Source organism: Limulus polyphemus, unplaced genomic scaffold, assembly GCF_000517525.1.
Source record: "Limulus polyphemus unplaced genomic scaffold, Limulus_polyphemus-2.1.2 Scaffold1247, whole genome shotgun sequence".
Lineage (NCBI taxonomy): Eukaryota > Metazoa > Arthropoda > Merostomata > Xiphosura > Limulidae > Limulus > Limulus polyphemus.
Window position 1 is genome coordinate 45,957 of NW_013666857.1, and position 11,925 is coordinate 57,881.

At 32.8% G+C, this 11,925-nt stretch overlaps 1 protein-coding gene across 1 annotated transcript in view; it reads right to left on the minus strand.

The window, feature by feature from the left end:
* Positions 1-3,375: 3,375 nt before the first annotated feature.
* Positions 3,376-11,925, minus strand: part of LOC111086604 — a 15,635-nt gene continuing 7,085 nt past the window's right edge. The window contains exon 2 of the mRNA XM_022390115.1: positions 3,376-4,423. Within this exon, the coding sequence (XP_022245823.1) occupies positions 3,681-4,376 (696 nt within the window). The 5' untranslated portion in view covers positions 4,377-4,423 and the 3' untranslated portion in view covers positions 3,376-3,680. The remainder of the gene's footprint in view (positions 4,424-11,925) is intronic.

Sequence of the window (11,925 nt, forward strand, 5' to 3'; positions counted from 1 at the left end):
AATTCAATTATCACCTTACCATACCTTGGTATTACAAAGTCAATATAGGCATTAGAAATGGCATTATATATCATATCGCGTCTATGAGGAACGTACACTATGTACTAAAGAGAGGGCTCAACAGATTATTCGATAATAACTTTCCAAATAACATCCGTATTTTTTCTTTCCTCAGAGGTATAGAAGCTCTAATAGAGCTCGTGGATAAATATGTGTTTCACACTGGAGTGATGATGTAGTATCTTTTGTAGGTCCCTCTATTGAAGTAATTACTTTCTACCAGCGTATCGGTATCAGGGCTACATGATTTTCGTTTTAGTTCAATATCTGTACTTTGTTGTTTAATGTATCGTTTTCTAAAGTCTTTGTGTACACACTTGCTAGATACTACGAAAATGCTGTCATTTCTTTTACTTTGGCCTGATTTTTTTTCTCTGCGCTTTTGTGTCTTAAGAGAATAGTATTTTCTCCATTATAGAGAGAATCAATAGATAGAGTACACGTATTCATTGTAACTGTTTTAACGGAAAAAACGAACAAACAGAAATACAAAGTTTGTTGGTAATATATAACCTCACGCTAGAATTAGTTAAATATTTTTCATACCGACTTATTTGAATACCGTCTATAACTAGTTCTGATTGTCAAACTTGTTTGAAAAATCCAGTTTGCATACTATTTTATTATAATTTTGAATTTCTGCCCCCAGAAAAACTGCTTCTTTACCATAAAGAGCAACCTAAAACTTTGATATGTTAATAATAGACCTTTTCAAAACAAATGAGCCTTCAATAAAGAAAATGATCAAGAAATAAAAATTTTATGCACATTTTCAACTTTTTCTCGATTTTTTCTTCAGAAAAATGATTAACCGCAAAATGTGTTTGTTATACCATTTGAATTCCTTTTAACTTTAAAAGGTATGTCTGCCTTTTCCAAAAGAGCTGTACCAGGAGCTGTATACTATGAAATAATTTGTTTGGGATCAAATCTCAGATTTACGGACAAACTGTGATAGTTCACTATATTTACATATGTATATTTGTTTGGCCAATTTTCTATGTCCTTTGTCCTGTGGTGTGTAGGCGATACTCAGATGAAGGAGTGGTGCAAAGGCTTATACAAGCTAATGTGAGTTGAAAGTTAATTTCCCCTTGAAACTATAAAATGATAATGGTCACTAAAATGGGTAATCAAGGACGGAGGACTACTGCACGAGAATTTTTTGTCTGACTATAGATATATATTTCCATCAGTATTTGTGGTATGATGAAGACTCTTGCCTTTTCCTTAGTTATAGCAGCCAGGAAAAATCCTAACATCTAGTCATTATTGCAGTAAATGCCCCAGCACTTCTTGAAATTCAAATTGATGTGAGAAATAATGGCATTTCTTTCTTTTGAACTTGCTTGAGTTTTCTTTCTCCTTTGCTGTCCATATTCATTTTTTATCCTCCCGTTATTGTAATTCTTAGTACCTCCCTGTTGGTTGAACGTTTACCTATGAAGGCCACAACTATTCTTGTTTATTTACGATTTTTGTTGATAAACATAATATAAACTGAGATTCTTCACGGAAATGCCCACTACGAGCGCTCTTTTATGTCATTTATTTGCAGCCTGGTATTTACTAAATAAGTTACAGGGATGAAGGCTTCATTATAGAGTGATATAACATTGCAATAATGTGATCTTCTATCATTTCCAAGTAGTTCAAACGATATTCCATTATATAGCGTGAACAATATAATGATTTATTTTCCACTGATGATAAATTTAATTATTTTATCTCATACCTACTCGACAGTATGAACAAGGTTAGTTAGAAATCTTCGTTTCCTAAATCTTAGGAAATCAATAATTGGTATAAAACTGACATTTTAAACTGGAACGGTATATTATGCGCAAATGTTCTGAACGGCCAAATCAAAGACCCCATTAGATTTTAGGAATAGCTATCTATAATTTGGAACTACTGATATGAGGAAATGCAGCCATGCAGAAGCACCAACTGACGTTTGGGTTTAAATAGAAGAACGGGATTGTTTGTTATGTTTCTTTGTTATGAATTTCGCGCAAAGTTACACGAGGGCTATCTGCGCTAGCCGTCCCTTATTTAGCAGTGTAAGACTAGAGAGAAGGCAGCTAGTCATCACCATCCACCGCGAACTCTTGGGCTACTATTTTACTAAAGAATAGTGGGATTGATCGTCACATTTTAACGCACCCACGGCTGAAAGGGCGAGCATGTTTGATGTGACGGGGATTCGAACCCGCGACCCTCAGATTGCGATTCGAGCGCCTAAACCACCTGGTCATGCCAGGCCAAGGACTTTGAATTTTATAGAATTAAAAATACGTGTTTAATCCTCTAGGTATTGAATGATATAGCATAGCTGTTTTTTTATTTGAAAAATTCTAAAGTATTAAAAATCTGATATTTATATAAAGATATGTCCCAATTTTTATAATTGTATATAATTTCATAAGTGGATATAATCTTGTTAAAACTGAATTTTTAATGTCTGTCTACATAATTAAAGACTGAGTATATAGATAACAAAAACAACAACAACGAGTTTTCGATTAAAGTGGAGATCTTTGTAAGGAATCATCCTTACGTTATTCCATTAACAACTTGTTAAGTACTGGTGATAGGGGAGCTCCGATTGCCACACCTTCTTTCAATTGGTAGCCATGTTGGAAATAGGTTGTAGTTAAATAGAAGTATTTGGGACCTGTTAAGCTTTGACCAGTTTCTTGTATTTGTCAGAGTTACTGCGCGGACAATATTGAATAAGTTGGTTAAATAGAAGCTATTCAGATTAGATTGTATCACAAATTATATTGTTTGTACTGTATTGGCGGAATGACTAGACTTATGTACTTGTGAAAATATCTTTCTTGCCTGATATAATAAGTTACTTAGGTATTATGTCTCTGCAATTTGAAATCGTCCGAAGAAGGTATAACATCCTTTGTGGTTATGAGAGGAGTCTTCTTGAGGCACTCTTTATTGTTTTAACGATATCTGGTCCTTCAAATGTTCCTGAAGTTTCAGGTTCAAATATACAAATACTGACACATGATTAGCAATGAAACGTTGTGTTAAGAGTTAGTTAAGAAAGTTGAATTGGTATGATTATTACAAAATGTAATAAAACAGATAAATACCAAGTTGAGTCGATTATAGACAATTAATATTAACCATATTCAGTAATAAGTCGCCAAAAGCATGTTAGTATAATTAATACCTAATAATACAGTTTGTTTCGACAACCATATAAAAATGCAAGATGTACTGAGGTAAACAATGTTTGATTTTATTGTTTACTGACAAAAGAATGTTTTGATTTACAACAGTTGTTTAGCAATTTTGAATTAAACGTCAAGCTCAAATCACGTGATATTTTATCTTTAATAACGAGTTAACAAGTTAAAAGTAAAAACAATCATAAGAATATTTTTTACAATATAAATAGCAAAGGGAAAACATGACATTAGACATACTAGCCACTGAACATACTTTCTGAAAATATGTATACCAAGCTTGTATTATTGTTTGATTTCTACATACTAACAGTGACAAAGTGCTTAAACATAGATGTTTTACAACGTTTTAATTAGCACATTTTTTAAAAATAGAAACTGACAATATTCACACGGTAAGAACATTAAATACTAAGCAGTAAGGTTGCTGTACTCAGCTTCATCAGTATGGTCTTGTATAATCAGTGACGGAATTTCCGTTTCCTCGGTAGTTCTGCTGTCCATGGATGCTTTGCGAGGTTCTTCCTTAGATTTTGGAATTTCTCTTGTGCTTGATGGAATATGAATGTCCACAACAACCTTTTGCTGAGAGCAGTGATCGTCGGGGTTAGAATCTCGGTTACCCTTTTTTTCGGAGTGGTTGATCAAAATGTTCGTAATTTCAGTGGCTGAGCGATCTTTACTGGTTTCTTGCTCAGGGTTTTTGCCATTAAGACTGGACATTTGGACACATGATAAGGATGAAACGTATGGAAGGGATTTCTTCAAGTGAGTTGAAGAACGACAGGCAACAATCCCTAAAAGAAAACCGACGATCACCAACATCATTCCCGTTATCAAGAGAGTCGGACCGACAACCATAAGGGGATTCCAAAATTTTCCATATTTCTGGTTCTGCTGACGTAAGCTTGGAAAGTCGTGAAACAGGGTTCGTTCAAGAACGACTTGTTGCTTACAAGCTACCGAAACAAGCACGCTTCCACCGATAAGGTTAAATACACCGAACAACGTAAAACAAATCACAAATGCACTCGCGATGACAATGCTACCTGTCATTCTTTCGTTTGAAGACATCGAGCACTGGATTTGCGGAACGGACGACTTCATGTCGAGGATTAACTTAATAAATCATCGTTCCTTTCATTGGAGATCGTCTAAGAAAAACACGAAAAAAAGAGAAGATTTCACATCAGCACACAACCTTCGTATCAATTTGAAATCATCTGAAAAATACTTAACAAAAGAGAATATTAATAATCAGTACACGACTGTAACATTTATAACCAATGAAGATAAATTGGGTAACTATTGGATGACCATGAAAGCTATGATACATAATTTTTCCATACTATGTACACGCATTCAAAACTTTGTGCTTACTAAACAGGCGTTTTCATCATCATTATATATACATATATATATATATATTTATACTCCCAATAAAAGAGCCACAATCCTTTTTAGTCGTTATATTAAAAACAAATATGACAATTTCATTAAAAAATAAGAGGTTTCAAAACATGATTCACTGAAGTGAAGACAGTTTGAATTTTCTAGTGCTGCTCTGTCTATATGATTTCACGATATTAGTATTATGAACCCAAACCTTCTACTCAGCTCTGTCTTTATCATTATCATGTTATCGGTATTCTGAAATCACGTTTTGTGGTACAGCTATATCCATATTATTATTACTAGCTGAGAGCACTTGCTAAGGAAGCGACAATTGTACAAAGGACAATGTTGGATAATGTTCCTCTTCCTTCCTTCTTTAGTTATTAAATGACCTCATTAGATGCTAATTGCATACCTTGCTTTGTGGAAGATAATAACTGACTCATTTAACTGATTAAGTATGTGGGTCTTCAGAGCCAAAAGTGTGTAAAAAAAGAGGGAATGCTCCCTGTTTCAGGGTCTTTTTTATCTCCCTTTTCAGACAAATATTCTAAAACAAAATAGCTTGTGGACATCGTCGGAAAGTTTTCAGTTATCATACCAAAAACTACTCTCACTGACTTAGCCAACTCTGGATAATGGACCCTAACACACACATACACGCACACACAAATATTTATACATAAGAGTTCACATTTATAATAATGATTATATATAATGATGTTCTTGTTATTAACCCATTATTTGCTGCCCCTGTTCTCTTCTTTCAGTATAATGCTATTGGTTACTGCTGAATATCTCAAACTTAGAGTCATTAGTAAACCTCCGACAGTTGAATGTGAGTGTGCCGTATATGGTGTAAGGCTTGCAAACATTTCGCGCACGTTTATACAGCCACAATCAATGGGTTAAATCACACTTTCTTTCTATTTTATTGTGAAAACATGGAGTTAATATAAAAACTTTAGATGAAAACTATGAAGCTAGTCGGGGTTTCAGTTCATGGGTTTAAATGTTTTGAAGAATATGTCTTATGCTTCAGATGTTTTATTTCAGGGGTTTAGTTAAAACCTTCACGTCCAGGAAGTGGTTTGTAAAGTTGAGTTTATCATTTAGTTCTAATGAAAAACTGTTATTAATATTTACGTTTAGGATTAAAATCAGCAAAATGCAGAGATCTGACCAATAACCTGGCTTTATTTACAGGTGGCTAAATGACCTCGAGGACAGCAAGTTGCTTTGGAGAAGCAATCAAAAGAAACGGCTAAACTGTTTAGTGGAAACATAATAGTGGGATGAATAGTGTAAAAAACTCTCTCTATTGAACAAAACATTAAAATAATAAAATTTTCGCCCACAACAGTATGCTTACTGCGTGTCTTACAATACAGACTAGTGTTATGATAGATAGAAACTACATTAACAATGTCTTGCCTATCTTAACAACTTATCTTACAATACAGATTTGTTATGAGACATGAACAAAACTACGTTAGCAGTGAATCTTACAATACAGACTAATTATAAGACATGATGAAAACTGCGTCAGTGGTATTTTCAGGTGGAAACTGATTTCCCGATAAGTATCAGATAGTTTGACTCGGTAATAACAGCAGATTTGTTCAGGAAGTAAGGATAGTAATTTGTTTGATAGCTTGACTAACTTTTTCTATTGTGTGTGTTTGTGTGAAATAATGAGATTAGACAAGTATAAAAAATTACACAATATTTATTAGGAAACAGGCAAAAAAGAGAACACAGAATACTTTTTTGCGCACATGAAAAGATAGTCACTTCTACTGAATAATGATTCATTTCTTAAGGTACATCTTTATTCAAGTAATTCAAGATAGAAGTGAATCAATAAAGCGCACTAGAATGGAACGAGTAAATTCGATTTCTTTGTCCTGTAGTCGGCTTCATCTCGTGACACTTGTTATTTCTCACAACATGATCGAATGTAGCATACAGGCACTGCCATGTCGACTAATAAGGGATATTACAATCACTATTTCGTTCAATCCGTATGCTATATGTTACCGTGCTATCCTCTCGGCCAAAATAGACACCAATCTACTATAAAGAACAAAGAAACAAAGGAACTTGAACAAAGCAATTGGAACGACTTTCTGAGCCAATAGCTATAAAACCGCATATAAAACAAATACACCAAAAATATTTTTAAATCCCATATAATTAAATCAGATACAAAGCATCATATGCCTGCATATCGCATATTCACAGTGTATCCTGCAATACAGATTAGTTGTAACATGAATTGAAATCTATGTTAACAGTGTTTTATATACAGATTACTTATAATATGTATTGAAAACTACATAACAATATAAAATAACTACACTTTAACATGTGTTAGGTAATATTCCATTTTTATTTTGTTTTTAAATTAAAAACGCTTTATTCTAAAAATGCACAAAGAACGATATTTCTAAAATTCACATATTTTATTTGGGATGATTTTATATCTCGTACTGGAGTTTTCTTTTCTTTATTTTTTTCTATTTCATTAGAGTGTTGGAATTGTATGTTATGAGATTTAAACCCTTCTTGCCGAATCCGTCTTTTTCTTAGAGTGTCGGCTCACAGTTTCCTCGTGCTGCTAAAAAAAGATTTGTGCGCTCCAAGGATTACTACATTTTTAGGATCAATACTGGCTTTGATTCGAGAACTACAAAGAAATTCAGCCAAATGAAGTTTATTGGTATTTTAAATAAACCATTTTATATACCGAGATCTATCCAGTAAAATGACGATCTGAAGGTTATCGATTTTCCAGAAAATGTCTAATGTTCAGACTATTCATCTGAACGTAAGAGTATATTCCTGTTACTGACTCTCGTTGGAATACTATCAGAAGGTAAGAAATACACTACTCTGGGATCGAAGATATTACTTCTACTATATACATATATATTACCTTTCTTTCTTTTTATATATATGTATAATCAAAAGAAGTACAAGTCTCCACCTGTTGATAGAGATAACCAAACACGCAAAAAACGTTAAAACTAAAACGACAATTTTTAAAACAATAGAATAGCATAAAAACATGGAATAACCCTTGGAGGTTTACTAAAAGGTAACAACAATTAAGAATGGAACGGAAGGTAACAAACTGCGGGTTAAATAGGGTGTTTGGAATTGAAACAAGCTACATTTGAAACTTTGTTTTTAGAAATGAACCAAAGTCAACAATCACAACATGAAGATTAATGCCATCCCCCGTTACAGTATTTCGAGTTGTTATCCAAAAAGCATATTGAATTTCTCTGGCTACTTTTGATGTTAAACCGATCATTTTGACGACGCGAAGTGTATGGCTGGGTATATTCAATTGTTTTGTCAGAGGCAGTTTTCTGTTAGTAGTGATGGAAGAGTTGTGATCGTTAGCACGTTCTATTACAGCTGTGAAGGTTTGTCCCACAAATAGGAAGTTATATTCATAACACAGCATTACATAAACAGGGTGTGAAGGTTTGTCTTACATATAGGAAGTTATATCTATAACGCAGCATTACATAAACAGCGTATGAAGATTTGTTCCACATATAGGAAGTTATATCTATAACACAGCATTACATATACAGCGTGTGAAGGTTTGTCCCACATATAGGAAGTTATATCTATAACACAGCATTACATATACAGCGTGTGAAGGTTTGTCCCACATATAGGAAGTTATATTTATAACACAGCATTACATATACAGCGTGTGAAGGTTTGTCCCACATATAGGAAGTTATATTTATAACACAGCATTACATAAACAGCGTTTATAGTAATACAACTTATGGGTTTCATGATATTGGATTGGTTTTGGTTTTCTTTGTCAGAGAATACACTCTCTCCCTCTATATATACATATATTAAATTCAATTTTAATAAGAATATTTCCAATTACTAATTTAAAAGTTTTTCTTTGGTAAAACAAGGTTTATTTGTGGGTGAGATGAGTAATTCTAAGTAACTGCAAATTATTTTTTTATCTTTCATTTGTTATTTTTCAAATTTGTTTCTTCGTGGAAGTATTCCGAATGTTTAAAATAAAACTGCTTTTGATCTGCAAAACTTATAACTCAAAAGGTTTTCACTTTTTTATTTACCGAAATTAACTTCATAAAGAAGTTTTTACAATTTCCATTTTTGATAAAAATAAACCCTTGTTAAATCGTTTATTATTGATTAAAAATGAACAATTATTCGTTGATTTTTTTTATTTCAAAGTAAGAAAGGAACACATTTATACTGATATTGCTGTAAATAGCCTTCTATAGTTTTAATTTGAAACGTTAACGGCATGTTAAATAATAAGCAATAGATATATATCCCTAAAATCAGAAATCTGCTTGATTATACTTTTGAAGCCAGAAAGCTGATTTTGTTATCAAAGTAACTATTAGCGTAATAGCTAAAAATGTTATTATATTAAAAATATCTCAAAGTCGAGGATATATAGTTTTATGCACTGGCGTCGCATTTAATCTTAATACAAAGTACCTTAGCTACATAATATATTATATTCAAAAGTTTATTAACACGCCTAAATATTAGAAGAAAATAGAATCAGCGTCTGCGTTTGTCAGCTACTAATTATGACCTGCAGTCTTTCTGGGACGCAATCTGATCTAATCAAGATCAACTAATGTGCTTTCCCCAAAGATGCTCGTGACGGTTTTATGTGTTAACATACTTATAACACTTGGATTGTTTTCTAAACTTTGTTTCTTGTGACTAGGCATATTTTAAAATTCAATTACAATTATGAAGAAATGTATGATGTCACGTTCTGCGATACACGATGTACCATAAAGTCGTAAATCTCATCAAATTAAATTAAAATCATTTATGGTTTTACTAACTTCTTTGCTTTTCTTTTTAAATCTTAGGGTTTGAAGCAATATTCTGTTATCTAGATACTCAAACAATGTTCAGGCAATCATCTAATTCTCCATGGTGAAATATTTGCCTCTCATCCCATTCCTAAATGTATCGGATATAAAATCAGCTTACCGGTTTGTCATTGGAGTGTACAGAAAACCAAATAGTACCGGTAAAGATTTCGGCCATAGATCAAACTACAGAGTAAAGAATGGAGCCATGGATTATTCATGTATCAAAACTATCTGAACAAATCAAGCACTGAAGATAACAGAACATGGATATCGCATCATCTGAAACTAACTTTAATGGGAACCACAAAAAAAAACGAAGTTACCTACATCATAAGAAACACTAATGGTTATACGCAAGAAGTAGTAATTGAACGATAATGGTACAGAAACTAGGAAAAAGAAAACAACCTATAATCATACAGCTATCACAAAATGTCTTTGAGAGAATCTGCTTTAGACAAGATAAGGTCAGGGCAATATTTAAAAAACGTTATACTCTAATATGCCATCTGGTACACACAAAAATACCCATCAAAATGGGAAAATGTTAACTACGTCATCCCATATGAATGTGGCAATGAACACATTGAAAACATTTAAAACGAGAACACAATAACTCACATGACGCTATAACACTATCATATCAGCAGTACATTATATAGAAGAAAACCACCGAGTGCTGTAGAAAGATACATAACAGTAAGGCAAGATAAAGAAAATTGAAGAAGACTTCTATAGCCATCCTCCCAAGAACTATCTAAGCAAACAACCAAACACTGAAGTAAGCACAAAATGGTTAGCACAACATCCTAGCCAAGAAGATTGGTATCTCTTTTGCCTCCTGTTTCTAAAATTCTGAGTTGAAATCCCACAAACGTTTCTTCTTAGGGACTGTACAACTTAAGATAGCAGCACATTAGCAGCCACAAAGAAATTAGGTAAAACAATTTTATTATAAAAAGTTAGTTAATTAGCAACAGAAGATTATTATGAACCAATAATTATGTTAACGTTGCTACTAATCATGCGTTTATAGTCTAAAGCAGACACGTACCTGGTGGACTGTTTCAACCACTCTGGAGATTCACCTAACGTGAGGTGTTTAATTGCATAAGGATTACCAATATTATACTACATACATAGTTGGTAGATTCTAATGTAGACTTAATCACCCTGGTGATAAAGGTAAAGTGAAGAGTTTAAATGCTACAATTAATAGACTCTCACAGAATTCTCGCCCTCACCCAGTTGTGCAAGTGTAAAAGTAACTTAAGTTTGACTAAACAATATTACACAATGTTTGGTAAATTTAAGTGTTTTCTTACACGATTCCTTATAAATACTACACTACTAGCTTAGATGGTGGGTTTTTTGTTTTGTTTTTTACATATATAAAAACAATGGTAGCTCTGTCTTGGATAAATTTGTAAATAATTGTTATATACTATTTTTACAAACAATGTTTCTTTGTCTTGGAAAAATTTAAATTTTTTTACATGTTCTTTTTTTTTACAAATAATAATACACTACATTGAGAAGTTTATAATACTTTTATGTAATCTTTATGACGTCTATGTATGAAATAGCTGCTTTTATCTGAATACACATGTTGTAAGTCATCTTGTTATAACAAAGTTCTGAGGCAGGCTTTCTTTATGAAACTAAAGCAAATCTATACGAGTATTTGCTTGAGAAGCAATTAAATCAAATTATTTTTTTACAAATGTGTTTAAAAAAATCTTGAACAACTTTAAACGTATTCGAAATCTTTGACAAATCTTGGGAAAATGTTTCGCACAAAAATATGTTTTTGAGAGATCACGTGATAATTTTCTCGACCTTCAACAAACAAAATCATGTTAACTTTAGTGTAAAATGAAATCTCGATTAAAGCTCTGAAACAAATACTAAACGTTTAAGAATTTAAAATTCGATAAGAATGGAATTTGTATATTCGACAAAACAGGAGCCTTTCAAGAAAACCGACACGCAAGTTCTTATTTGCTGTTAATGAATAAATCGGAAAACAGGATAATTTTCAAAAATGCATTTAAAAAAGTCTGTAGTGAATGTTTTTTATAGTTACCATTATATGAACAGTGAAAACAGTGAGGTGAAGTTTTCTCTCAAATCCCTTGGCAAGAGAAAAGTTCGAGTACGATTTTGAATTTTTATTCCTTTTTGTAATTCAAGATATATATATTTAAAAAGAACCTTTTAATCTGTGATGCATGTTTGTTTTGAATTTATGAAATCTAGAGGCCCGGCATGGCCAGGTGGTTAGGGCGCTCGACTGCAATCTGTGGGTCGCGGGTTCGAATCCCCGTCACACCAAACATGCTCGCCCT